Here is a 26,631-nt window from a genome sequence, read left to right on the forward strand (position 1 = left end):
GTCCCATGTAGATCATAGGGGGCAAAATTTTTTCTGCAATGCTCTTTATCCTGCCATTACCTTCACCTACTGAGCTTGAAGACAATTTTTACTGTTCTCATCCTACTGCCACACCTCTGTATTTTTAACAACGGTGAGAGCAACAAGTAACTCACAACTGTTGAATGGCCTTACTAGACACGGTGGGTGCATCACACGCCCAGTCTCATTGAATGTTGTCACAACCCCCACGGTGTAGATATAATTTATCACCTCTGATTAGGATATCATGAAACAAAACTGAGAGGCCTTAAGATAGACCAGTGCCTTGCCAGAAGTCAAAGCTGATAAATGGCAGAGGTGGGATCAGAACCCTAAACCTGACTTTCAGAGGGAGCTAGGTGCCTCACAACCCCCTACCCCCAGAAGCCCCCCTTAGGCCCAGCAGCAGTCGGCCTTCCTCTATTTATTGGCCCTGCAACCAAACCCTTCACCCCTGCCCCACCCACCCAGGCTAAGCTGCTGAGGGAAGACCTTGTACTTTGGTCACCTCTGTGCCTTAACTTTAAGAGAAACCCCACAAACCTATTAAATAAATCATACAAAGTCAGCAACTCCACCCAAAACTGCTGATAAATGCAGGAATCCAGTGCTGATAGCACTTCTCTACTCTGCAACTAGATAGCACGACATCAGCGCAGCTGAGGTGAAGTTTAAGTGGCTGAAGACTGGAGAAAAGTTCCAGTAAAGTCAACAGAAATTCCATTACAGGAAGGAAATCTAAGGACTAAAGAACTGCTAAGGCGGCAGACCCAAAGTGATGGAATGTGGGAGCGCGGGCTCTGGTTTTTGTATGCACTCAAATGGGCCTCAACCCCGTTAACTCATTTTCTTTGTATACCGTCCTTTGTCCAACAGGGATGGTACCAAGACTGAAGGAAATGATGCATACAAAGTGGTTGGGAAGTGGCTGGCACACAATACAAATTCCACGTTGGCATTATTATCATCATAATTACACACAAAAACCTGCAAATACTTTGATGCTACCTTAAAGCATGGGACCTCAGGTCCCAACAATGATAAATGCCTCACATCTGAAGGAAGGTTTGGCCCCTTACAAGCGCTGCCTGGACACAGACCAGAACATCTCAACACAAATGCTCAGTAGCTCAGAACCCCTCAAGTGAGACGTGATGGAGGGCCAAGGAGCCGAGCCTTGCTTCTGGCAGCACAACTTACTGAGCACCTACCACGCGCCAGGCACCATGCTTGGCATGGTCACAGCTCTTAAGTGGGAACAGAAAACACGTACTAAGAGGGGTGAGAATGCTGTAAGATAAAGCAGGGGTTGGAAGTGACTGGGTAGCAGGGTATAGGCTATAGGGCCTCTCTGAGAGGTCATCTGAACCTCAGACATAAAGGGGTGAAGGCTGAATATATTGGGCCGAGGAAACCCCAAGTACGAAAGCCCTAAGGACATAAAGAACTGGGAGGACAACGTGGCCAAAAATTTTCACAGGGAAAGGTGGGAGGTGAGTTGGGGAGGGGGTGAGGAGTCTGAATTTCTCCAGTCTAAAGGGAGGCTGGTGGAGGAGTCCACGCAGGGGAGTAACACAGTCTGGTGTGTGTATTTAAATCTTCACCTGAGGATATGTTTTTATTGATTTTAGAGAGGAAGAGACAGAGACATTGATCAGTTGCCTCCCATATGCACCCTGACCGTGGCTTGAGCCCGCACCTAGGTATGTGCCCTGATGAGGAATCAAACCTGCAACATTTTGGTGTATGGGACGACACTCAAACCAAGACACCTGGTGAGGGCTAGTTTATATTTTTAAAAGATTCACCCTGGCTGAGGTCCTCATGTGATTCTTCCCCTCATGTGTATTATAAAAGTTTTGTAATAAAATGCTGGGAAAGATCATCCTGGGAGTGGTGAGGAGAACAGATCTCAGGGAGGTAGAAGCAGATTCGAGGGGACCAGTGAGGAGGCCTCCAGGCGTCATCCTGGTGAGAAGTGGCAGTGACAATGGTGGCTCAGGCTAGTCCTGTGGCCTTAGAGACAGGGCAAAGTGGATGGGGCTGAATATTCTGGAGACAGAGCCTGCAGGCCCTTTAGGTGTGGGGACAGAGATAACTGTAATGAGGCTGTGAAAGCACATCCTGTGCTCTCAGTGGCAGATGCCAGCAGCTGAAATAAGTCTTGCTCCTCTGACAAGAAGACTCCACAAGCAGGGTGCTCTCTGCTCCCCATGGAAATGATGAATAACCCAGACCCTGAACTCTTAGATCCCCAACTCTTGCCCAGTGGAGAAAGCCAAACTCTGGAGAGCTGTTGTCCCCATTCCCGCTCTGCTGTTACAGATGCAATGTAGGCATTAATTGAATTAACAAATTCCCGAGACTCTGTGTGGCAAACCTGGGGGAGTTTAACTTACCCAAAGCATTTTAAGCTTACTGCAGAAGCAAGTCCTGCCTTCTAAACATGTATGGGGTAACTACTAATGTCTCTGAAATTTCCTATTTTTGTCAGAGTGGGAGCAAATGTAGCGCCCCACAAGTCAGTTTTCAGGAGAACAAGTTCCCATTAAGTTGATAGTACTGACCCATTGGAAAGGATGGCCGTGGGCTCTGCAACTCAATCGCTGGAGGTAGGAACGCTGGTACGGGGCAACTCTCCCTGCTTCAGCCCCCGTGAAACGGAACGGCCTGAACCTGGAACATCTCTGAAGGTCCTTTCCAACTCTTGACATTGTCAGGTCCTCACCTTGGACCTGAAAGGTCATGGAAAACACTGGTCCTTCTTATTAACAGGGATATGAAGTCCACAATGCCTCGTTAGCTGCTAAAAGGCCACAATGGAAAAGGAAGGTCAGGAGGGTGAGCCCTAAGCTCGAGTTGGCAAATAGTTTATTCCTGAATAGTTTTATTTAATTTTATAACCCAGTAGTTCTTACCAGTGGTGCAGGGGACAACAGGTAATGTCTGGAGATATTTTTGGTTATCACAACTGGGAGGAGCTACTAATGGCATCTAGTAAATGGAGACCAGGGATACTGATCAACATCCTATGGTGCAAAGGATGTTCCTTCGATCACAAAGAATGATCCAACCCCAAATGTCAATATGCTGAGGTTGAGAAACCCTGTGTTAATTATTTGGGAAAAACTGAGTTAGATCCTTAACTCATATTATATACCAGAGTAAGTTTCTGATGTGTCAAACAGACAGTACAAACAAAGGTAACCTCCAGCTTCTGTGAGTTATCTCCTTTCTCCCTCCCCACTCAGTCTGTGTATTTCAGTATGTGCAGGACTAGGACTTTAGTAGACCACATGATTATAGAACAGTCTCTTGGGGGTGGGGGGTAGGTCAACAGATTCCCTTAAGCCAAGGGGTCTCAAATGGGGGTGATTCTGCCCCGGGTGGGGGCCACCTGACAATGTCTGGAGACATTTTTCCTTGTCATGACTGGAGGTAGGTGGGTGCCACTGGCATCATGTGGGTAAAAGTCAGGGATATTGCCAAACATGATACAATGCACAGGATGGCCCCCCGTAGCCCTACTGTCAATAATGATGAGGTAAAGAAACATGGCTATAATCCCAAAGGAATTTTTTCTCTACCCAGGAACACAATCAAAAGAATAACAGACAGTTGTAACTGACATGTACCTGCACATACTAGTGAGTGAACAACCAGACATATTCTCTCTCTCACACAACCATCCTCAGATTTGATTACCATTGTTCCCATTCCACAGATGCAGAAACTGAGATCAAACAACGAGCCAACGTTGTGGGCAAGTAAGTGGCAGAGATGAGGCAAAAAACGAAGTTAGTCAATCCAGGCACTTCCAAATGCGCCACAAGTTATCTCCTGGAGCCTTCTCAATTTAAAACTACCCTGGGGCTGGATAGACGGGAGAAACCCACATGAATCTCCTTACAGGCCCCACTCAGGTCCTTTACACTGGGGATCCACATCACCTGCCAGGGGTTCTCAAACTTTTTAGCATTGGAACCCCTTTTCCCACTTGTAAATTATTGAGGATCCCTAAGAACTTTTGTAAATGTGGGCTATAGGTGCTGATAGTTACGGTATGAAATATTAAAACTAGAAAGTGTCAAAATATTAATTTATTCAAGATAAACAGTAGTCAGTAAAGGTTTACCTAAATAAAATTTTTACAAAAAATAACTTTTTGAAAACAAAATAAACTAGTGAAAAAGGGCATTTTACATTTTGACAAATCTCTGACATCTGGCATAGGAAGCCAACTAGACTCTCTTAACTGCTTCTGCAGTCCATCTGGCTATTATAACCTCTGCAAAAACTCCACTGTCCATTCATAAGAGAATATGAATGAAAAGGGCAAATGATGCCTTTGCATTGTTATGAAAACAGTTTTGAACTCGCAGTCTCCTTGAAATGGTCCTGGGGCCTCTGGACCATATTGGAAAACTGCTGCCACACGCGGCTCTCTGAGTATTAGCATTGGAGGACACTGAATCCTGAATCGATTGCAGACAGCCAGAGCTTTCTGCTGAGATTAAAAGAGTACTCTGAGTGGGAAGAATGCTATGTCAAAGAGGGGTAACAATGGAGCTGAAACCCAAATGCCAACCCAGGTCAGGCAGGCATCAGAAAAGGAGGCCGTGGCCAGGCCCCCATCAGCTTGCTGGGGACTGTGGTGTCCAGGAGGGCACACAGTCCATCTCAAGGGCAGCAGCTGCTCCTCATACCGGGCAAATCGAATTGTGCAGGAATGGAGGCCAAGGCTGGTTCCTATTTTTCAAGAGAAATCATAAACTTGGAAACCTCAGAATTCTTAAGTGTTGCCTCCTAATTAAAAACAAAGAAAAACCTAAATGGGCCAAATTAAACATGTCTACTTGTCCCTAAAGCAACTTGCAACTTCTGCCTGTGGTTTTCAACTCTGGCTTCATGTCATAAAACATCTGTGGAGTTTTTTAAAACTAGAGACACCCTGGATCTCCTGCAGCAATCTGATGGTATGGCCCAGGCACCAGTTTTTATTTTCTTCCACAACCTCCTTAAACACTTAACAAGTGGGATATGCAATCAGGGTTAAGATTCACAACGAATGCCATGCAATAGCACCGTGGGCCAACAACTAAGCAAACTGTGGACATGCAAGGCTTTACTTGGAGGCCCTGTGCTATGCTATTTAGTGTTATAATTTGCTACTGAGTAGTAATGCACAGTCACATTGAACAGAGGACTCCAAGTGACAACAGGAAGGTTACTGTGCAGAAGTAGCAAAAACAAATCCTGTTCAAACAAAATGAAGAAACTTGCTACCTGCACTACCACTAGGTCCTGAGTAGATAATGATGCAAATACAAACCTATCTGCCTCCTGACTGCTTCAAAGTACCATGGAGAGCTACCGAGGCTCAGCCAAGTCTATGCCAGGCACCTCAGTCATCTGCCTTTCTTGTGTACAGGAGATCCTACAAATGCATCCTACTACACCCTGAATGACCCCCATCTCCCACTCTACCTCCGCCTATTCTCTGCCTTATCTATAGACCAGAATTCAAGTGGTACCTAAAACACTCTCTTTGCCAATCCCAAACACTGTCTCTTCTCCAAACTCCACTCTAACCTCACCAAATTTCTGTAGCCTCCACTCCCTCCAACTCCCTTGGACAGTAAGCACACACCAGATCCTGACTCACCCTCACACCCAATGAAGGGAGAGGGTAACAGGACTGCTGGGGTAGTTTCATTTTCCAGTCAAGTGAGAGGCAGGCTTAAGATGTGGCTGAAAAGTTTAAACTTGCAGAACTACAAGCTTTTCAATTTATACACAGGATCCTGGGAAAAACTGAAATTTTCTTCAGTGCATAAAGATTTTGCAGCCTTTGAAATAGCATGACCCCCCTCGCTGCCACCAGGTCCCATGTGCTACAGACATGGGAGGCACTGAAGAGTCGAACGAACATGCTCAGAACTGAGGACAAATCCCAGAGTTAATGTTTATTACAGCTTCAGAAAAAAATCTAAAACAGGTATCTGTCATTTATCCTAAAAATTAAGTTTAGAATAGGGGAGGGGGATGCTGAGAATCAAGTGAACTGAGGAGTCCAACTGAGTTCTGGTTTTCAATAAAAATTCTGTTGCAACTTACCCTCTCGGGGCTTCTGTTTCAAGTCAACAATTAAGGTAAAAACTGAGCAAAGCCAAACCATTTTTGAAAATCTCTAGACTGACAGTTGATCAGGCTAGAACAGTGGTTCTCAACTGGAGGCAACTGTGCCACCCCACCCAGGGGACACTGGCTAATGTCTGGAGACATTTCTGGTTGTCATAACTGGGGAAGGGTGCTCTTGGCACACAGCAGATCAAAGCCAATCAACATTCTACAATGCACAAGGTAGCCCCAAAACAAAGAATGATCTGGTCCCGAATGTCTATAGCACTGAGGCTGAGAACCCATGGCTAGATGATCATGCAATGAAAGGCAAGACAGAAAACTTAAAAGAGGACCAGCTCCTGCTGGCCTCCATCAGTGGCTGACCCAGGGCCATCTCATTCAAGTCATCAGCACCATTCAGATTCATTTAACTCTCTTTCTTTGCTAAGCACTTAGCTAAATGTGTACATGAGTCCACTGTAGTAAAAATAGCTATCATGTACGGTTTACTACTGTGTGCTGAGACAGGTACTAAATAATTTATGTGCATTAATTCAGCCAATGCTCCCAGCAACCATGAGATAGACATGATCATCATTATACCCATTTTACTGGGGAGGACACTGAGGCTCCAAAGGGTTAAGAATTTCCTTAACGTCACTCACAGTGTACAAGACCAAGTCAAAACACAAATCCAATTTATAGGGCAAAGCCTGTGCTTTATTTTTTTTTTTCCCCAAAAAAGGGAAAAAGGAGAGAAACACTGATTGACTGCCTCTTGTATGATGTGCCCGACGGGGGATAAAACCTGCAACCCAGGCATGTGTTCTGACTGGGAACCAAACTGGCAGCTTCTCACCTTGCGGGACGATGCCCAAGCAACTGAGCCACACATGGGTCTCAAATGCTGATGTTTCTCCTCACCCCCTGCCCCGAGACATTTTACAATGTCTGGAGACATTTTTCGTTGTCATGAACCCTGAGGAAGGGGTGCAGGGGAGTGTGTGTGCTGCTGGCATCTTGTGGGTTGAGTCAGGGTTGCCACTATGCTGCTAAACATATTATAAGATATAGGGCAGCCTCTATCACAAAGAATATTCAACCCAAAATGTCAATGGAGCCAAAGTTAAAAACCCTGCTTCACACTGTATCTCAGGTTTCCACCATACATATCCACAGGCCAGTAAGGATTCAAATATATATGGTATCTTTTGTTTGTTTGAGCTATGACTCTAGACAGGAAGAGTTTACCCATCTCTTCTCTCGGTTTTATGGAGACTTACTTTACCCTTCTGTGTTAGCCATCTAAGACACTGCACCAACCTTAAAAGGGCACAGGAAAGGGGGACTTGGGATTTTTTACAGAATTTTCTATGGCTTCCTGCACTCCTCTTTCATCAATATCCTGTGGAGCTCAGCGGTTTCTTTAACAAGTCTGAAACCCATCAGATGTAGCTGTTGAACCCAGTGGAGCCTGGGAATGTAGATTTCCTTTACGTTAAAGGAGAGCCAGATTCCAGCCTTGGCATCACAATGGCATCCAGGAACCCTCTGGTAGCCATTTGCCACGAGCTCTGGGTCATTTCATTTCAAGGACAGGGATATATCTAAGCTTAGAAATCAAGCTGAAGATGTTGGAGACAAACTCCACAGGCCCAACATAGGTCTGGGAAAGGCTCTTGCCCCATAGATGGGGTTGGACCGGAACACCAACCTGCCACCAATAAGCTGCAGCTGCACCCACCAAACTCCATGAGACTAAGAGGCCAGTGACCTGCACGCATTGAAGAAACCAGTTAGGCGTGTATGTTATCTTTTAATGCTGGGATCTAGAATCCCAGATTTCCTATAGCTCAAATACACTCTGCTTATCCTTTTCCCATTCTTAACTTTACCAAGGTCAAAATGCTGCCATCAAATGTCAGCCTATAATGAAGAATACTCCAGAGACAGGATGATCAGAGTTTGAGATGTATTAATAGTGAAATGTCATAAGAGAATATCCCAAAACACAAGTGTAAAACTCTCTCTCTCTCCCACCTAGCAGAAAAGCATCCAACTGGACTTGAAAGTCACAGACAACAGGCCTACCAGGAAAGGGCTATGGAAGCTACTGTCAGCATCCCTGAAGAGATCACCATGGAAACAAGGGCCAACAAGATACTGTATCCGATACACTAATGGAAACATTTCTTTGTACACAAGCAGTACTCCTAACCTGTCCAACTCAGGCCAGTGGCTCTCAACCCTGGCTGCTTATCAGGATCACCTGTGCTGCTTTTTAACTGTACAGATGCCCAGGGACCACCCAATACCTCACAGAATCAGAATACATGGGGTGTGGGGACTGAGCATTTGTGGTTTTAAGAAAGCTTCCCAGGCAACCCTGATGCCCAGCCAGGGTGGCCAGCCACTGCCTCAGACTTACAGAAAGGGAGCAATGGCCTAGAGAAGAGAGATAAAAGGTGTGAGCAGGGACTAGTTTAGGATCCCAGTCTGGAAAGACAGAATCCAAGAGGGCATTTGGAGCTTAAATAGCAAAAGGGAAAGCACATGGGTGGGGACAGCTCTCAAAGCTTCAAAACACGTCGGCAAGGAAGTCTTTAGTTTACAGAGTGGATAAGAAATTAAACAACCAAGCCAAATCCAGAAAGAGTCAAGAAACAGGTATCAACCAATTAAAGGATGGCAGTAATATGTGAGGCATATAAAGCCATCAAGAGTTGATTTTCTAAGGACAACTATGCCAGAAGTAGTGTCAGAGGCAAAGTAGTAGGTGAGTATGGCATTTATTAGGCAAAAACATTCCATTTCTCTATTTCAACAATGGAATTTACAACTGACAGCTGATGTGTCAGGTATGTGCTAGAAATGGCATCCCTGAAAAATAAGAACCCATGATTTTCCCTTTATGATAAAAGATATACCTTACAATGAAGGTCCTCACTGAATTCATTCATTAATTCATTCACTCACTCATTCATTCATTCAACAAATGTTTCTTGGATCCCTACTCTGTGCCAGGTACTGTTCTGAATGTAAGGGCTCCATAGTAATTATGACAGATAGAAAGCTTTGGTCTTATGGAGCTTATATTCTAGTAGAAGAGTAGTTAGACAAGTAAACCCAGCATGCTGGATGGTGATAAGTGCTGTGGAGTAAAATAAAGCAGGGTAAAGGGATAGGGAAGGTGGATACAATTTAATACAGGTGGCCACAGGAAGTCTCAATAATCCTTGAGTCAACACCTGGAGGAGGTTAAGGAGTGGGCCATGGGAACATATGGGGAAGAGTGATCAGGCAGAAAAACCAGCAGGTCCAAATGCATAACAGAGGGAGTTTATGGACTATTCAAGGGACACTGAGAAAGCCAGAGTCAGGGAGAGAGTGGTGGGGGAGGAGGATAGGAGGTATCAGGGGCCACTCTGGCTTCTGGGTTGAGCAGTTGGTAGATGGGCAAGGGTGGAAGGGAAGCCCAAGGGGCAGCAGTGGTGGTGGTAAGTGGTCACCTTCTGGAAATATTTTCAAGGTAGAACTGACAGGATTTGCTGGGGCATATAAGAGAAAGAAAGGAGTCAAGGTGACTTCAAGGTTTTGGGCCTAGTTCTAAGACTCGATGCACCATTTACTACAATGAGAGAAAGACTCCAGTTGGATGGACAGGATTTTGGGGAAAAGACAGGAATTTTGTTTGATATGCCTATCAGACATCCAAATGGAGATGATGAATAGGATGTTGAATATGAGTCTTTAAGATCAAGAAACTGAATGGGCTAAAGATATAAATATATAAAGTATGTCACATTGATTCCCACTTGTCCAATCCCTCTTCTGCCTTTAAATGGATCTTATGAATGGAAAGCTCCACCCTCAATGGGCTCCTTTATCTTATAGAAGAGATGTGGCATAAAATTTCCAAGGCAGAAGGGGGTTCTGGAGCCAGACCTCATTGGTTCATATCCTTACTCCTTACTAGCTGTGTGACCTCCTTTGGACAAATAATTTAACCATTTTAACTCAGTTTTCTCACCAAGAGCACAGGGCTACAGTACCTACCTCATGGAGCTTTTGTATGACCTAGTACCATCCCAAATGCTCCATCACAGTGAGCACTTACAATTATCATTCATGCATTCATGCGGTTCAGCATGGAAACCTCGGGACACCCTCCCATAGCAGGGAGCATGTTACTGGGAATCAGGGCCAGGCAGGGAGATAGCCTGCCTGTAGTTGTGCACCTAGAAAAGGAGAGAGCTAAAAATAGGCCTCGGAAGTCCTGAAGCTACAGCGATATCAACACAACGGCTTATGGAGTGTTTCTCTGGGGATTCGTAACTGTAACCTTGTCAAAAACGCTCAGGTGGGATGTCAGCGCTCCACAGAGGAGGGGGATCATAGTCTCCTTCTCTCTCTGTAAGTGCAGCAAAAAAAAGGCCAAAGAGAAGACAGGACTTTCAACGGCCCACATCCTGTGGCCTGGCCTAAATGTGGTTAGACTAGGCGCGACTCTTAGGTCGCCACTAAGGATCTGGGGGAACTGGCGGGAACTGGGTACCGAGTTCGGGGCGGGGGAGGGGGTGAAAACAGACCGGGCGTATGCGGTCCTCGTAATGAGGCAGGCCTGCGGAGAATGAGAACTCCACAGGACTAGTGGGTGGGTCGGCTAGGCAGCCAGGTCGAGGTGCGGGGGGAAGGCTGGGTCCCTGAGAACGAGGGCACGGAGAGGGAGTGGGGCTTGCGGGGCCCTCCACCAGGCCAGGATGTCTATTTACAACCAAGGCCGAGGATATGAGGCTGCGCCTCCCACGCCCTTCAGCCGTCGGTCTGGTCCGCGAGGGGTAAGGGCGTCAGGGCCGCTTCCCTAGCGGCCTCCCGGGACCTCTAGCCGATCGGCGGCAGGGTCGGGGCTGCCGGGAGTGATGGACCGGGCCGGTGAGCCCGACCGGAGGGGACGCAATGGGGGGCGGCTGCAGGACTCACTGTACCACTATCCCGGAGCAAAGGGGCCCCCGCACTCCGAGGTGCTCGCCCCTCGGGCCTGTGACGCCTGAACCTTCCCCCCGCCAGTTCCCTGGCAGCCAGCTGGCCCCCGACGGCGCCTCCCCTACCTTCGTTCGCCAGGTCCGCCATTTTACTTCCTCAAGCCCTCCCACAAGGCCCCGCGCCGGCCGCGGCTCGCCTGCTTTCTGCCAGAAACTCCCGCGCGTGCGCATTTCCCAAGCCGACTCCAAGCGTGGCGGGCAGCCCGCGCTTGCGCGCGGAGTCCGGCGCGGAATCGAGCTCTGTGTACCTGTCAGGCCCCGGCCAAGCTCTGAGCACGCGCCTGCGCACTAACTACCTCCGCTGCCTTTTCCCGCCGATCAAGAGGATTTGGACAGAGCCGGGGACGCTTGCGCAGAGCTCCTTACGAGCGTCGCGGGCTAGGTGGAACGTAAGTTCTGTGAGGGTGGAGCGGCGGGCGCTGGGTCTTGACGCCTCTGCTTTCCGCGGGATCCCAATGGTGAGCGAGTGAGCCATCCACAACACCGCGATGGAAGGCTTCCTTTAGGTAAGGCTCTGGGTCTGCGGGCGGGAGCGGGGGAGACGACTTTCCACCCGCGCAGGTCAGAGACTAGAGAGGGAGGTCTTCTGAGGGGTTTTGGGGATCCCTGTCGCCTCAGGCTTCAGTTTCCCCTTCTAAGGGTCAGGTACCCTGGGCAAACGCATTCTTGAGGCCACATGGTGAGGTGGGGGAGTGGTAGGGGGAGGAAGCAGAGGTCAGAGGTTAAACATCACTGTCCAAAGCGGGGGTGTCAGTGAGGGAGGGACACAGGTATTGGCTGGGGGACCCAGTGCAAGGGACTTGATCTCTCTGAGCCAACAGAATGGGGGCTCCAGGATGGCTATGCCCCGATGCCCCGAATGGAACAGTGCCCTGGCACAGGGCCGGACCTGGGGCTTCATCTGTAAAATGGGCCGACCAACCCCCAGGCTGATGTGAGAATGTTGGGCACCCTGTACTTATTCCCGACTCACCTGCTATGAATCTTTCCGAAGCCCCTGTGGGCTCTGCCTCATTCTCCAAAGTCTAGTCCAGCTCGGCTGTCGCCACCCCAAGCCAGACCATCCTCTGTTTCTTCTGGAAGACTAGATAGCCTCCCTCTGTCTCTCTCTGCTCTCCTTCCTTTCACTCTTCTAGAGCTTCAGGCTCTGTTCTGCACAGAGCAGCACACAGAGGAATCTTTTAAAAATATAAATTGGGTCAAGGGCACATCTTCCCTTAATGCTTCCAAAGGGCTTTCCGCTGAACTTGGAATCGATTTTACGCCTTTTAGGCTTACACAGCACCCTGTGCTTTAATCCCGTGTTCCCCCTTGTTCCTTGCAGTTCAGCCACATGGGTCTTTCCACCTCTGAAGCACATCAGACTCCTTCCAGCCTCAGGATCTTTGTATTTGTTGATCCCTCTTCTTGGGACTTCGTGTCCTATGTCTTAGTTAGGTTTGAGTAGTCCCCGTTTCACTCCTTCTCTAGAGTAACCTCAGTGAGAGGGTTAGCTTGTGAGGCCACATCTGCCTTGTGAGCTAAGGATGGTTTTATATTTTTAACAGTTGGAAAAAATCAAAAGAAGAGTAGTATCTTAGGGCATGTGACAATGGTATGAAATTTAAATTGCAGTGTCTATAAATGTAGCTTTGTTTGAAAACAGCCACACTTACTCATTTACATTTTGTCTATGGCTGCTTTCCAGCTGCAACACAGAGCCGAGTCCTTTTTAACAGACATTGCCTGGCTAACAAAACTTAAAATATTTGCTACTCTTTAGGTCTTTATAGAAGTCTGCCAACCTCTAATCTAGGATATGTGTATCTACCTTGTTGTACTATATATATCCGTACAACCAGTGGGTTGTGGTAAATGTCTGACAACTGCTTCTCTGGTGGAGAATGTGTGTGTCAGTATGCATGATGTATGTGTATATGGGTGTGTCTATGTATGTATAATTTATTGTAAGTTTTACTGATATTTTCCTATTTCTTAAATCTTGAAGACAATGAATAAAACAATTGAACCCTGGTTTGTAGTGCTGGTTTTCTTGGTATAAATACTTCTTTGCCAATTTCAGGCTAGTGGTGTGAATGTCACTAATCATAAAGTTGGGAAGAAATGCATAGTAGTACATTCGATTTTTTTTCTAGAGCTTGCTACTTCTTCAGTTGTCCCCAGATCAGCAGCATCCACATCACCTGGAAGCTTGTTAGAACTACAGATCCTGAATAAGAATCTGCATTTTTAACAAGCTACCTGGGGGCTTCCTATGCATATTAGATCTTGAGACTCACTGTTCAGAAACTTTTAAATGGAACTTTTATTTATTATTGGGGGTGGGGTATATTTAATACTATTTTTCCAACTTTATTTAATAGACACTTGGGTACTACTACCCTGGATTTTGCCACCAAGCCCTAGGAGGGTCATCAAGTCCAGCATGTGTGGACATAGGTTTTCTCATTTCTAGCTTGTTGGTTTCATTATATTCATTACATTTCTTTACATATACCCATTCTTGGCCTTTGTGGTATCTCTGAACCCTCTGACCTTTAATGAAATAATATTTTCTTTCTCTGCCTTTTTATTGGTTTAAAGTTACATTAAATAGATACTGTGTGTCACCACTTATAATAGAACACTACAAGTCATGAATGGGAAATAATTGTAAAAATGAACAGGAAAATAAAATAAGGCTTTAAAATTCTGGGTGGCTACTGTTGCCTACCAAAGTGATAAGCCCCAAGCCTGCCTTTTCTTTGGCGTAAAGAGAGATTAGCAAGTATTAGAGGTAGATTAGAGGCATATTATCACTCAACTGAACTTTCTCCTTGACATGATGAGAAGGCGTGAAAGACCATCGAAAATGGGACAACTATAATCCATGTGATTTGGTATCATTTAATCCCATGTCTACATGTCTCTTAAAGTCATTTCGTGTACCAACTTCATCCCACACTTTGGGAAACTCCCAGAAACATGTCATCACTTGCTAAATATAATCCAGTTGTGGTTTTTCAAGGCACATTAAGAGATGCTAAACCTATCAGTCTGACAGGCCAACTGAATTTCCACTGGTTTCACAGTTTTCATCATTGTCGGTGGCTGCCAACATTGTGCCCTTTAGGCTTTCCTTTGCTTTCTTTATCTGGTCTCCTCTAAGAAATTAACTTAGTCGTCGTCGGCAGCCGTCCGTCTCGAGAGACGATGGTGTAGCTTCTCAAGAGTCTATCTGCACCGCCGAGAATGGCTGTGCAGTCCGACTCGGGAGTGACACGGTATCTGTCTCCTCCCATGTTGAATCGACATCTTGCGATGACGCTGGAGTGTCCTCTCCAGTGAAGCTGAAGCTACAGAGCCTGGGCAGGGTGATATGGACGGTCTGCTGTTGCCCATGCAGCAGACCCCCCCTCTCTTCGCAGCTGAAGGGTCCAAGGGAAAGACGGAGTCAATACAGCTTGGCCTCAGGTGCGCCACAGGAGTTGCCGGTGTTGACTACAACGTCAAACCGCCTTAGGGACTCCGGCTCCGGATTTTCTGTCGGGGTTTACTCCCTTAGCCTTTCCCCTGAAGAGGTATGCCGCAAGGCAGCGGAGGTTTTTTGGAGTCAGAGTTTTCCTTCTCTGATGTGCCCTGACTGGAAGATCGAACCAGCGACACTTAGCTCGCAGGCCGACGCTCAATCCACTGAGCCAAACCAGCCAGGGCCTATGAAAAGTAATCTTCTAATATGTTACATGGATCTTGTGTGGCAACGTACAGAAAACTTATTCTCTTTTTCTGGGCTGGGAAATTAAATTTTGCAAAACATTTTGGCATCTATTCATTATTCGATTTTACCCTCACAATAACTTTGCAAGGTGGATAAATTAGGAGTCATTATCTCCCGGACACAGACGAAGAAACTCAGACTTTACGTGACTTGTTCAAGATCACACAGCTTGGATGGATCCACACTAAAACAAGACTTCACAACTAGTCCCATTTCCTGTTTCTTTCAGTTCCACATAACTCAGCTTCACGTAATGAGCTCTGTCACGTCAGTAGAGAAGGCTGCGAGAAAGAAAACTTAGTATTTATTTATTAAACAAATATTTGTTCACCACCTACTGTGGTGGTTTTAAAATATGGCCCCAAGTTCTTTGACCCTCTTCCCGTCAGGAGGTGAAGTCTTGGTTCTCTTCCCTTTAATTGTGTAGGCTTGTTACTGGTCCATCAAAACAGTAGAGATGACACTATGTAACTTGCAAGGCTAGGTCATAACAGGGACAAAGGATGTCACCTGCCTGCTTTGCTGGGACACTTGCTTTTAAAGCCTTTAGCCATCATGTAAGCAGTCCAGCTGCCCTGAGGCTGCCGTGTTGTGAGGAAGGTGAAACACAGAGACCACAAACCCTCTGAGAGCAAACTGTTCAGCCTAGCCCTCACCATTCCTCACCTACAAAAACCTTGAAAGGTAAATTAAATGATGGTTGCTGTTATAAGCCACTAAATTTTTGGGATATTTGTTACGTAGCAATATATATCCACCAAACCTACTATGCCAGGCACTGCTTTACATGTTGGGGTCCAGGATGAACAAGACAGACCCTGCCTTCCCAGAGCTTTGCATTCTTCTGTGGGGAGACTGAATAGATGGGTAAGCAAAAGAATTTGAGATAGTCACTAGCGTTACAAAGAAGATGAAATAGCATGTGACAGAGTGACAGAAAGGGGATACCTTTGTTTTTAAGTATTTTTTAGAGAGGGGAAGGCAGGGAGAAAGAGGGAAACATTGATGTGTGAGAGAAACATCTATCGGTTGCCTCTTGCACATCCCCAACCAGAGACCTGGCCCGCAACCCAGGTGTGTGCCCTGACCAGGAATCGAACCCACGACCTTTTTGGTTTACAGGACGACTCTCCAGCCAACTGAGCCACACCAGTTAGAGCAGAAGGGGTATACTCTAGATTGGCTGACCAGGGAAATCCCCTCTGAGGGGGTGACATTTTAGTAGAATATTTGCAGGAGCAGCTTTCTAGACAGAACATTGAGTGCCAAGGTCCTGAGGCAGGAACCAGGTTGGGGAGCTGGAGGAGCTCAGTGTGACAGGGCAGAGTGAGGAGATGAGGTCGGGGAGCACGGGTTGGGCAAGGCCTCCTAAGCCATAGCGAAGAGTTTGGAGTTTTTTGTAATACAAGGGTTGGAAGTGGGAAATGGAGGGATCCAAATTATTTACCTTAAATTGCTGACCAGCCTCTCTGCTGCCTACTTCCTCCTTGGCTTACCAGGAGACGAGTCCAAAGTTCCCCTAAACCCAGGCTGAGCTCTGAGAACTGTGAATTGTGTATCCACAGCCAAGATGGAAAATGGCTGCTATAGCTGGGCTCCAGGTAAAAGGGCCGCCACAGCCGTAATTCAGTGTTTCCCCAGCGTGGGCAGCGAGCAGACACATGGGGAAGTCTGCCCTGTGCCCAGCCCCACACTGAGGTCAAGGACCCAGAGATGAGTCAGCTACAGTTCCTTCAGGGAGCTCAGAGTCAGGTGGGGGCAGAGGGAAGTCATCCTGGCTGCCTCCCACGCTCAGCATAGTTCAGGATTCTCCCTCAGTCCAGTGTTGCATTCCTGACAGCAGGATGTCCACTGTGGCTGACGTACTCGTGCGGGACCTCTGACCTAAGCTGGGTGCATCAGCTCTCCTCCTGTATTCTGCAGCTGTTAACTATGGTGCAGAAATACTTACCTTACTCTTATTTTATTTAAAAAATTTTAACTTTCAAGTTAAATTCAGATTTACCAAAAAGTTGCAAAAATAGTACCAAGATAATCCATATAGCTTTCATTCAGCTTCCCCAGTATTCACATCTTATGTAAGCAGTGGATGATCAAAACCAGGAAACTGACCCTGATGCAATACTATTCACTAAGTGCAAACCGTAGTCAAATTTCATCTCTTCGTCACTAACGTTTTTTTTCTTGTTCCAGGATCCAGTCCAGTACCCCTCGGTGCATTTCAATTTTGTTTCTCTATAGTCTCTTTTAAGTAGCGATCAATTCCTGCTTTATTTTTCCCTGAGCATGACACTGGTAATGAGTACTGCCGATTATTTTGTAGAATGTCCTTAATTTGGGGCTTGTTTTGATATTTCCTTTTGATTAAATTCAGGTGATGCGTTTGGGGCGGGAATAACGTGGGAGTGATGTTGTTTCCTCAGGGTGCCCTATTAGGGGGCATGGGATGTTGATTGTACTGATAACTTAGGTCACTTGGTTTAAGTGGTGTCTGCCAGGTTACTACTTTTCCCTTTGTAATTATTGAATATCTAGCGGGGAGATAAGTGAATAAGGAATATTTGAGGAAGAGAAGGCAGTGTTGCTACTTACTAAACAAAACAGCCCCGGAAATAGGCAAAATCCGAGCTCGCAGCGTTCGCGAGCCAAAATGAAGAGGCCGTGTCACACAGTGACCACTGGGGGGCGGTAGAAGATTGGGATGGATTCAAAACGGCCCCAGAGAAAAAAAACGATTCATTTCGTTTCTTCTAAGTAACAAACTACTTGCGGGGACGCAAAGGCTCTGCGTCCGCCCGGGTCTGGCATCTCCCGAGAACCAAGTCCATCAGAGGTGGAGTGTGTCTCGGTTGCTCCGTGCCTTGCCGCCCTGAGGATGACTCCCAGCAGCATGCATGCGCCACCTTTAAAACTGGGGTTCCCGATCCTGGGAGAGGGCTTCAGGGGTCTGCGAATCCACTCTGAACTTGTCTGCAAAACTCATGGGTATTGAGGGCGTCTTGGTTTGGAGCTGGTTGTAAACCACCAAAACCAGCGTTGGCAAATGTAAGCAACGGGGGGATTTGCTTGAAATTTAAGAGGATGCTGGGCCGTGCCAGCGGGTCTCTCTCTCTGGTTGGGAACCGTTTAGCACATCGGAGGGGCACCTCCTGTGAATGCCCAAACTTAAGTTGCTTTCAGTCTTACAGTCATTCAGCTCCTGGGTCAGAAGCCGAGGAGAAAATGTGGGATGGGCGCCGCCCCGCAGGGCACGTATTAAACCCTGCCCTGCCTGCAGTCTCACCTCTACCCAGTTCATGCCTCCACCAGATGTTGAGTGAGTGCCTCTAGGTGCCCAGCTGTTGGTGAGATGCCATTTGAGGTGTCCTGGTGCCAGTGGAGGCGTCCAGTTGGGCAGTTGTACATATATGAAGGCTGAGGGAGGGGACTTCTCAATCCACTTTGCAGTCATGGGCTTCTCACTCATGGGCCACCACCCTGATTGAAACCCTGAGTCCTTGCCAGGATCTAGGCAGCTCCCCCCACCCCCACTTCCTCACCCTGCCACTGCTAGCAGCCTCCTTGCTGCTCCCGCACACAACAATGCCTGGAACAGTGCCCTTCAGTATGTGAGAGCAGCTACAGAGATGGTGTTTAAAACCGCGAGAGAACAGTCATCCCAAAAGAAGGCGGAAAGGATGCTGGACAGCAAAACCAACAATCGTCCATCACAGAGGATTCTAGAAGGGACCCATGAACTAAAAGTAGGGTGAGAACTACTCTCTGGTATTGTGCCTTTCAATACATAGGAATATTCACATTACAGCCCAATTCCATACATACATGTATGATACACACATTAATATATACTGAAATTAAGATTTTACAAAGCCATGTTTATTTTTATTACATAGACACTCCTGATCTTTTCTATTTCTGTCCTGGCCCATTAAAAATAAAACTAAGCTGGCCCTATACCACAAGCATGATTTCATAACCCACTTGGCCTGCTGTTGGGCACATAGCTCTGGCAGGCCTCTCAGCCCCCTCCTCACCTCCACGTCCACCCTTCAGTTCAGCCGCCACAGTCCTGACTTGTAGACCTGAACAAGTAACCAGCTGACCTCCTTGCTTCATGTGTAACCCACCCTGCCAGAATCAGTCCAGCTTTGATCAAAAAGGTCTCATGATGGCCTCCTTTTTCCCTTAAATTAAAAAAAAAAAAAAAGATTGTATTTATTTTTAGAGGTGGGAAGGGAGGGAGAAAAAGAGGGAGAGAAGCATCCATGTGTGAGAGAAACATTGATCTTGCCTCTTACACCCCGCCCCCCCCAACCAGGGACCTGACCCACAACCCAGGCAGGTGCCCTTTTGGTTTGCAGGATGACACCCCACTCAGTGAGTCAACATTAAGGGCCCCTTTATCGTTAATTTGTCCACTCTGCATCATTCCTCTACATTTTCTCTCCTCTTTTCCCTTCTCTTCCCACAACCGCCAGGAATAGCACCTTCTCCCAGAAACCTTCCTCATTCCTTAATTCACTCACTAAATGTTTGCTGAGCAAATAGTTCTGAGCCAGGCAGACAAGAGTTAACACATGCATGGGGGTATGTGTGGGTACCTTGCATCTTGCTTGAGTTCTTGGAGGTAGGAATATCTATGGGTTCCCCAGCACTCCCCTGCCCCAACTGTGGCTTATTGAATTCTGACTGGGGACTGTTAGGGCGGTAATGATCACCAGGGACCCAGGCTCCTCTGTCTCATTTTGCCACCCTTATTATATAATATCCACCTCAAAATCTTAAGACGAATGTTGGTGCTCCAGTCATCATGTCTGCATTCCAGCCAGGAGTTTCAATTCTCCCACGTGGGCAATGGGAGTAGCACCTACCTTGGAAGATCATCAAAAAGAAGAGATCAGACCAAAGTGTCTATTGCAGAGCTCCTGTGATTAGGCAGAAGCTCCCAGGGGCTCTTGGTAGGACTGGCTTCCCCCTGCTGTGTGGCACCTGTTCCCCGGAGCCCTACCCAGTGGGCTCTCTGAGGGACCTGACAGACTGTGGACCTTCAGCAGGTTTCCCCACTCATCTTTGCAGCTTCTGGGGTAGTTATCACGTGGGCCTCACCCAGGCTCACTCCCTCACCAGCCACTCAGGCCCTATGGCAGGGCTTGGTTCTCCTCCAGGGACCCTGCCACCCTGCCACTCAGCCTGGCTCTCGGAGGGGAAAGGACTGGGGGTGGCTGCTGTTTGGTGCCAGAGCTGGTGCTGCTCAGGGGCTGAAATTGTGAACCACCAGAGGGTAGGGGTGAGTCTAGGTTCTGAGAGCCTGGCAAGGAGTCAGCACAGAGTCAGAGCCTGAGGGATCAGCCACAGAATTTACAGGGCCCAGTGCAAAATGAAAATGCAGGTCCTTTGTTCAAAAAGTGAAGAACTTCTAGATAGTGACAGCAGAGCATTAAGGTAAGCACAGACCCTGGAGTCCCAGCCCAGGGACCCTGTGGCCCAAGGCTGAGCATCCCTGGGGGCGTGTGGCAGTGAGAATGCTTTTAGGGGAGTCTGATTGGGAATGGTGTCACTCTCCTCTGCAGGGTTTCTTCAAAGTCCTATGATCCCCTGTACCACAGTCCCCTGGGAAGGGGTGGTCACAATATGGATTCCAAGCCCCCACCCCAATCCAAGAGGCAAGCTTTCTGCGGCTGGGGCCCAGGGATTGGCAATTTCAGAACAAGCTCTAGCATTGGTTTTTAGAGATTTCTGGACTTTGGCCCCCACTGGTCTACAAAGTAAACCTTGAGCACAACTGGTAGGCTGCTTCAGCGGCTGGGGTGTGGATTTCTTCTTAGTATCTGAATGAATTTAGTCCATTTACAAATGGCCTCACTGTGGGCTGAGAATTGTTTCTTGCCATCTTTGGCCCTGGGCTGGCCTTGCTAAATGAAGCTTGAAGAACATGCTCCTTCTTCATTGTTCCTTAGAGGGTTGGGAGGAAAGTGCTTGAGGCTGCGTTTCTGAGCAGGCCAGGGCAGGGGACAAGTCGTGAGGGGGGGGCCTATGCTCTAGGACTACTGGCGGTGTGTGGGGAGCGGGGGGCATTGGCAGCGTGTGGATTGTGAGCCCCAAATGGATGTGATTAATGTGTCTACTGCAATGAAAAATGAGAATGGGCTTGGAAGGCTCGTGTCTTTACTGTCATTTGTAGTCCTCCTTGTGGAATCCTGCAAAGGACAAGACAGAAGCTAAGGCAGAACCAAGCAGGCACTAGGAAGGAAGAGGCAAGCCATTACAGTCATGCACGGGAGCTTCAGTGCCTTCCAGCAGAGGAGGTGTATATTTAAAGACGTTCTTTCTGTCTGTTTTCATCTAAGTCTTGAACTCTAAGACCAAACATTGTGATCATCATGAACTTTAGGGTTCTAGAATCAGCACGTATCTTTCTTGCCACCCCAACCCCCAACTCCGCACACCTGGCCAGGGCTGAGGTGGGCCCAGAGCTCATGCCTGACATGAATGAGAAAAAGTTTGGGGCATCAAATATACTGCAATACACATAGGAACCATTCTAATAACAATTGGAGCACAAAACTATTGGTATAAACATATTTCCAAAAGGAGAAACTAGTGCATTGCATTAGATGGCGCTTCCTAGACTAGAGGTTTGTCTTTCTTTGCAGCTCTGTTTGGGACAGGACTCTCGCATGGAGCTGGCCAAGTGCAATGTGTTGCAGTGGACACAGGCCAGGAGTTTAAAGTTCAGGGCTGTGCAAGTCCTTGGGATCTGTCTGTCCCCAGAGAAGATCTCAACGTTGAACAGTTCAAGATGTGCTCCAATATTGCCAATTCCAGGGCAGGCATTCTAGAAGAATCTGTGGAGTAGGCTGCAGGCATGGCTGTTTGTGTAGACTTGGAGGGATGGTGGCCCTCTGAAGGCACCACTGAAACACAGACCTCCCTGGCCCCCTGGGTACAGACGCACTCCAGACTCAGCAGTTTGGCTTCATGTTGCCATGACCTTGGACAGAACCACAGTCATTCCCATTGCTGGTAACACTTTGGGTGTTAATTCTTCAAGATACAGCAGGTCTATTTCTGTGACTTGTTCTTTGAGCCATGTGGAGCCGTGGGCTCCTCACCATCCAGGGACACACTGTGGGGTCCTTTGGCATCTAGAGCTGGGGACCCTGCAGGGTGGCCTCCCTGTCTCAGTACAGGACAGGAGGCGAGGGTAGACTGTCAACAAGAGACCATGGAGTGCAGTATGGAGGCAGTCCCTTCCCACCACAGGGGCACCAGGGCAGGGTCTCTGTGGAAGAGGACAGCTTGGGACTGCCTAGCTGCTGCAAGACACCCTTCCTCCCTGGGATCTGCCTGAGTTTTAAAAATCATGGTGAAAACTCAACCAAGCTGAATGGAGGAGAAGCCTGATGTAGAGGTGCTGACCTGCCTAGCATGGCCCTTCCAGCAATCAGCAGGGTGTGTGGAAGTGGCCCAAAGGCCACAGTCCAGCAGACAGGAGAACTACGACAGTCTGGAGCAAAAGAAGATCCGGGTGGCACCCAGAGGAGCCACTCAGGTTCTCAGAACTGGGTGTGGCCTTTGGCTGTGGTGAATAATGATTTTCTTCGGGAGGAATAGCGTGTCCTTTCAGGGTGCCCATGCCCTGGGTCAGAGTCAAGATCACTTCATGTAAGAGGCACAACTGTGGTGGAGCTCAAGGAGGTCAGGTGAACCTGAGGAAGGGCCTCAGCGCTAGGTCCCCTACAGAGAGTGGTTTGGGTCGCTGCGCTCCCGTTTTACCAAGGGCTCACCCAGGCTGCGGGCATCTGCGTCGACCTCACTGCTCCGGTCTTCACTGATGTCATCTGTGGGGTCAGTATTGGGGACAAAGGGATTGGTGGGGGGCCATTGGGGGGGGGAGGGAGAGAGAGAGAGAGAGAGAGAGAGCAAGAGAGAGAGAAAAAGCACATCTTCAGGTGCCCAGGCGTGAATGGGCCTCAGCTCTGGTCTGGGTTAACCTGGTACTTCCTGGCCCTCTTAACTGTGACCTCTCTTGACCAATGATCATTTGCCTAGGTCACACTCCTGGCAGGTTTCCCCTTGGCACTTGGTCCTCCTGCCCCTTTGGGGGCAGGGAATGGGCCGGAGGTGGGGGGCTTTCTGCCCCACTCCCCCTACAGATTCCCCCTCCACCTCATTCCTGGCTGTGGCCCTGCTCCTTGGGGCCTGGTGTGGGGGTGCCCAGGGGTCAGGATTAAATGTGGCCCCAAAGTGCCACATACGAGCAGGAGGGAGCAGGACTACCCCTCTGAACCCCCACTGGGGCCAGTGCTTCGGAGGCAGCACTGCGCCATCACTGCTGCCCCCATTGCCACCAGGCCAATGGTAGGAGGGGCCTCGTGAGAAAGCCAGACACACCTACCTTTGTCCAGCAGTGTCAGTGACAGGGAGGCAAGATCACTGAACTGAAAGAGAGGACACCACAGTCAGGGCCTTCCGCAGAGTGGGCCCCATGAATGTTAGCAATGTCATCCACCCACAGCTACAAGTGGCTTTTGATTTGTGAGTGAGGGGTTCTGACATAAGTATCTGTGATGCTGTGTCCCCTCTGACACTTTTTGGGTGGTACCTGTGAGATGCTGGAAGTTTGAGGGAGTGCTGACTGCTCAGACCAGCAAAGAGACAGGGGCTGTGGCCTCTGAATAGTGACAGTGAAGGAAAAGCTGGCATTTATCAAGGGCATTTATTATGTTCCAAAAGCTGTATGAGTATCACATCCCTCAAAACAGTTCCACATGATCTAGAAATTCCTCTTCTGGGTAGATACCCAGAAGAACTGAAAACAGGTGTTCAAACAAAAACTTGTACACACATGTTAACTGCAGCATTATTCACAATAGCCAAAAGGTGGAAAAAACCCAAATGTCAATCAATAGATGAAGGGACAAATAAATGCTGAATATTCACACACTGGAATATTACTCAGCCAGGAAAAGGAGTGAGGCACTAACACTCACTGCAAGCTGGGTGAACACTGAACACATGATGCTCAGGAGAGAAGCCAGGCACAGAAGGCCACACAGTGTGTGATTCCATTCATTTGAAATGTCCAGAACAGGCACATCTACAGAGACAGGAAGTAGATTTGTAGATGCCAGCGGCTGGGGAGGAGGATGGGGAATGACTGTTGGGGACGAGGTTTCTCTTTGGGGTGATGGACTGTTCTGGAATTAGATAGAGGTGATAACTGCCACTGAATTGTTCACTTCAAAATGGTTAAAGTAGTAAATTTTATGTTATATGTATTACCATGATAAGACCCCACGTGGGGTTGGGTGTTTGAGGCCTCATTCAGAGGCAGGAGATCCTGCCCTGGGTGTGTAAACAGGTGGATCTGAACCCGGGTCTCTGGGCTCCAGCAAGAGCTCTTTCCTGCCCTCTGTCCACTGTGTCATGCTCAGCAGTCTCCTCTCACCCCTGCTGGCTGCTCTGTGGCCCTCACCTCTCCCATCACAGCAATGGGTGTCTCCCCGGTTGCCTTGGCGACACGGTGCTCCACCAGGTAGAACATGTACTCATCATACAGCAGGCGAATCAGGTGGAAGGAGCCGAAGCTGGCAGCACTGCGCAGGGTGAGGTCTCTGATCACCATGGAGCTGGGGGATGGGCAGACAGAGGCTAGGCACCTTCCGGGAGCACGGAGCCCCACCAGGCAGGTGAGCTGGGCTTTCCTTCAGCTCTGAGGTTGTCTGGGAACCCTTTAGAAGAGGCCCGCCAGCTGCCAGACTACCCGTGTCCCAGGGTGACTGAGCTGGGGACAGTCAGCTGGGAGGCGGGAAGAGCTATTCTCAGACTTAAGCCTTACAGGCTGCCTTTGATAAGGAGTCTTTTCAACACCATTACTGACTCCCCAACAATGGACTGCCTTCCTGGGCTGCCTTCCTGGCCTCCCCAGTACCCTTCCTTCCTCAGTCAGTGGTTTAGGCACCTAAAAACAAGACAAAATTTCAGGGTGCTTTTGCCTCTGGGGTTGGCAAACTACAGCCCAATCCAGACCAAACCCAGTTTGCCGCCTGTTTTTTGTACAACCTGTGAGCTAAGAATGGCTTTTATTGGGTTGGCCAGAAAGTTCATTTAGTTTTTTTTCCATAAAATACGACACATTTTTCATTTCCACTAATAACTTTATTGATTTGGACATCTTGAGTATGTCGGCTATCTCCTGAGTGGTATAATGTTGATTGTTCTCAGTTAATGTCTCGATTTGATCGCTATCAACTTCAACTGGTCTACCCAACAGTGGAACATCACTCAGTGAGAAGTCTCCAGCATGAAACTTTGCAAAACACTTTTGACATGTTCAGTCAGTCATAGCACCTTCTTCATACACTGCACAAATCTTTTTTTTTTTTTTTTGCATTTCAGTTTTGTTTTTACCTTTCTTGAAATAATAAAGCATAATATGCCAAAAATGTTGTGTATTTTCTTCCATCTTCAACATTAAAATGGCTACACAAAATTTCACCAATTTTTATGTTTTTTAATATGCATGCTGATATGACAGCTGTCAAAATACAATCTAACAAAATTGGTTTGAATGAAGTTAAAAACAACTAAGCATTACTAGTGCCATCTTACGGAAAAAATCAAATTAATTTTTTTGCCAACCCAATGACTGGGGAAAAAGTCAAAATAATTATTTTGTGACCCATGACAGGTACCTGAAATTCACATTTCAGTGTCCATAAATAAAGTTTTATTGGCACACAGCCATGCCTGTTGGTTTACATGTTGTATGCCATATACCAATAAAACTATTATTCAAAAATACTTAATATCTGGTTCTTTAAAAAAAAAAAAACCCACAAAAAGCAACCCCTGATTTAAAGTATGCAATATGACCCAACCAGAAACCCTGGCCTACAAACACATCTGCCATGTAGCCCCAAACACTAAGTGCCTGTCTCAGAGCTCACGTTCTCTCAGTTAAGCCTAATCACTATTGTAGCAATAAAAGGAACAGGGAGGGAGACAGACCATTGCAGTAATTAAAGAAGAGGGTCATCGCATTGGGGTGGCTCTGCTGCCTTGAGCTTGGTAGGCAAACCAAAACCTAAGCCTTGCGAATGCCCTGGAGCCTGAGAGTAAAACTTACAAACGGAGTCACTAACAGCTGGCTCCCAAGTAAGGCAGCTGCTGGAGCTGGAGCCAATCAAATCAGGTCCCTGCTTTGCTTCCTCATCTTCTCCATAAACACCTGGGCCTGCTTCCTGTTGGTGGAGGCTCCTGGACACTTTGGGTTTGATGCTGACCAGTGCAAATCAATGTTTGCTCAAGTAAATATTTGGAAATTTAAATGGGCTTCAGTTAACTTCTAATAGGCTGAAAATGTCTATAGTGGTGTATTCACAATAGGGCTGCAAGTGAGCCTGTAAAGACAGCTGATAACGGTTTATTTAATCTTTTTGCACCCTCTTGGGACAGTGTGTAGGTGCACTCTGAAGGCAGTTTTTTTCAGCCATAGAGAAAGACCTGGCTTCGCTGGTTGTGGTTTTGAGATGGCTTAGGAAGGGTAACCAAGGAAGGAACCTGGGTGGTGACTGTCTGTCCATACTGGCACTTGAGAAAGCAAAGGTCCCTTGAAGAACATTCATGAACACAAAGGCCACACTTGTAAGTGGACAGGGTGAAAGGGCTTGGGGTTTGTGGTGT

At 47.6% G+C, this 26,631-nt stretch overlaps 2 protein-coding genes and 1 pseudogene across 12 annotated transcripts in view; all 3 read right to left on the minus strand.

The window, feature by feature from the left end:
- Positions 1 to 11,341, minus strand: part of RANBP3 (RAN binding protein 3) — a 52,921-nt gene extending 41,580 nt beyond the window's left edge. For 10 of the 11 annotated variants that reach the window (XR_016513544.1, XM_090289473.1, XM_090289472.1 and 7 more), the window contains exon 1: positions 11,253 to 11,336. Coding sequence is in view for 10 of the 11 variants with exons in the window: in XM_090289473.1 (XP_090145599.1) it covers positions 11,253 to 11,274 (22 nt within the window). In the remaining variant the exon portion in view is untranslated. Of the gene's footprint in view, positions 1 to 11,252 lie in introns of all 11 variants that reach the window. The other variant, XM_090289474.1, reaches the window with a different exon arrangement.
- On the minus strand, positions 7,367 to 7,480 carry LOC149999749 (small nucleolar RNA SNORA26; annotated as a pseudogene).
- A 10,546-nt stretch (positions 11,342 to 21,887) lies between the features above and the next one.
- The window catches only part of RFX2 (regulatory factor X2), a 41,530-nt gene continuing 36,786 nt past the window's right edge, over positions 21,888 to 26,631 (minus strand). Inside the window, exons 15-17 of the mRNA XM_090289476.1 lie at positions 24,422 to 24,575; positions 23,342 to 23,384; positions 21,888 to 22,784 (exon numbers count right to left, since the gene is read on the minus strand). Of these exons, the coding sequence (XP_090145602.1) occupies positions 22,681 to 22,784; positions 23,342 to 23,384; positions 24,422 to 24,575 (301 nt within the window). The 3' untranslated portion in view covers positions 21,888 to 22,680. The remainder of the gene's footprint in view (positions 22,785 to 23,341; positions 23,385 to 24,421; positions 24,576 to 26,631) is intronic.

The sequence above is a fragment of the Furipterus horrens genome, unplaced genomic scaffold, assembly GCF_987537825.1.
Source record: "Furipterus horrens unplaced genomic scaffold, mFurHor1.1.pri manual_scaffold_10, whole genome shotgun sequence".
Classification (NCBI taxonomy): Eukaryota; Metazoa; Chordata; class Mammalia; order Chiroptera; family Furipteridae; genus Furipterus; species Furipterus horrens.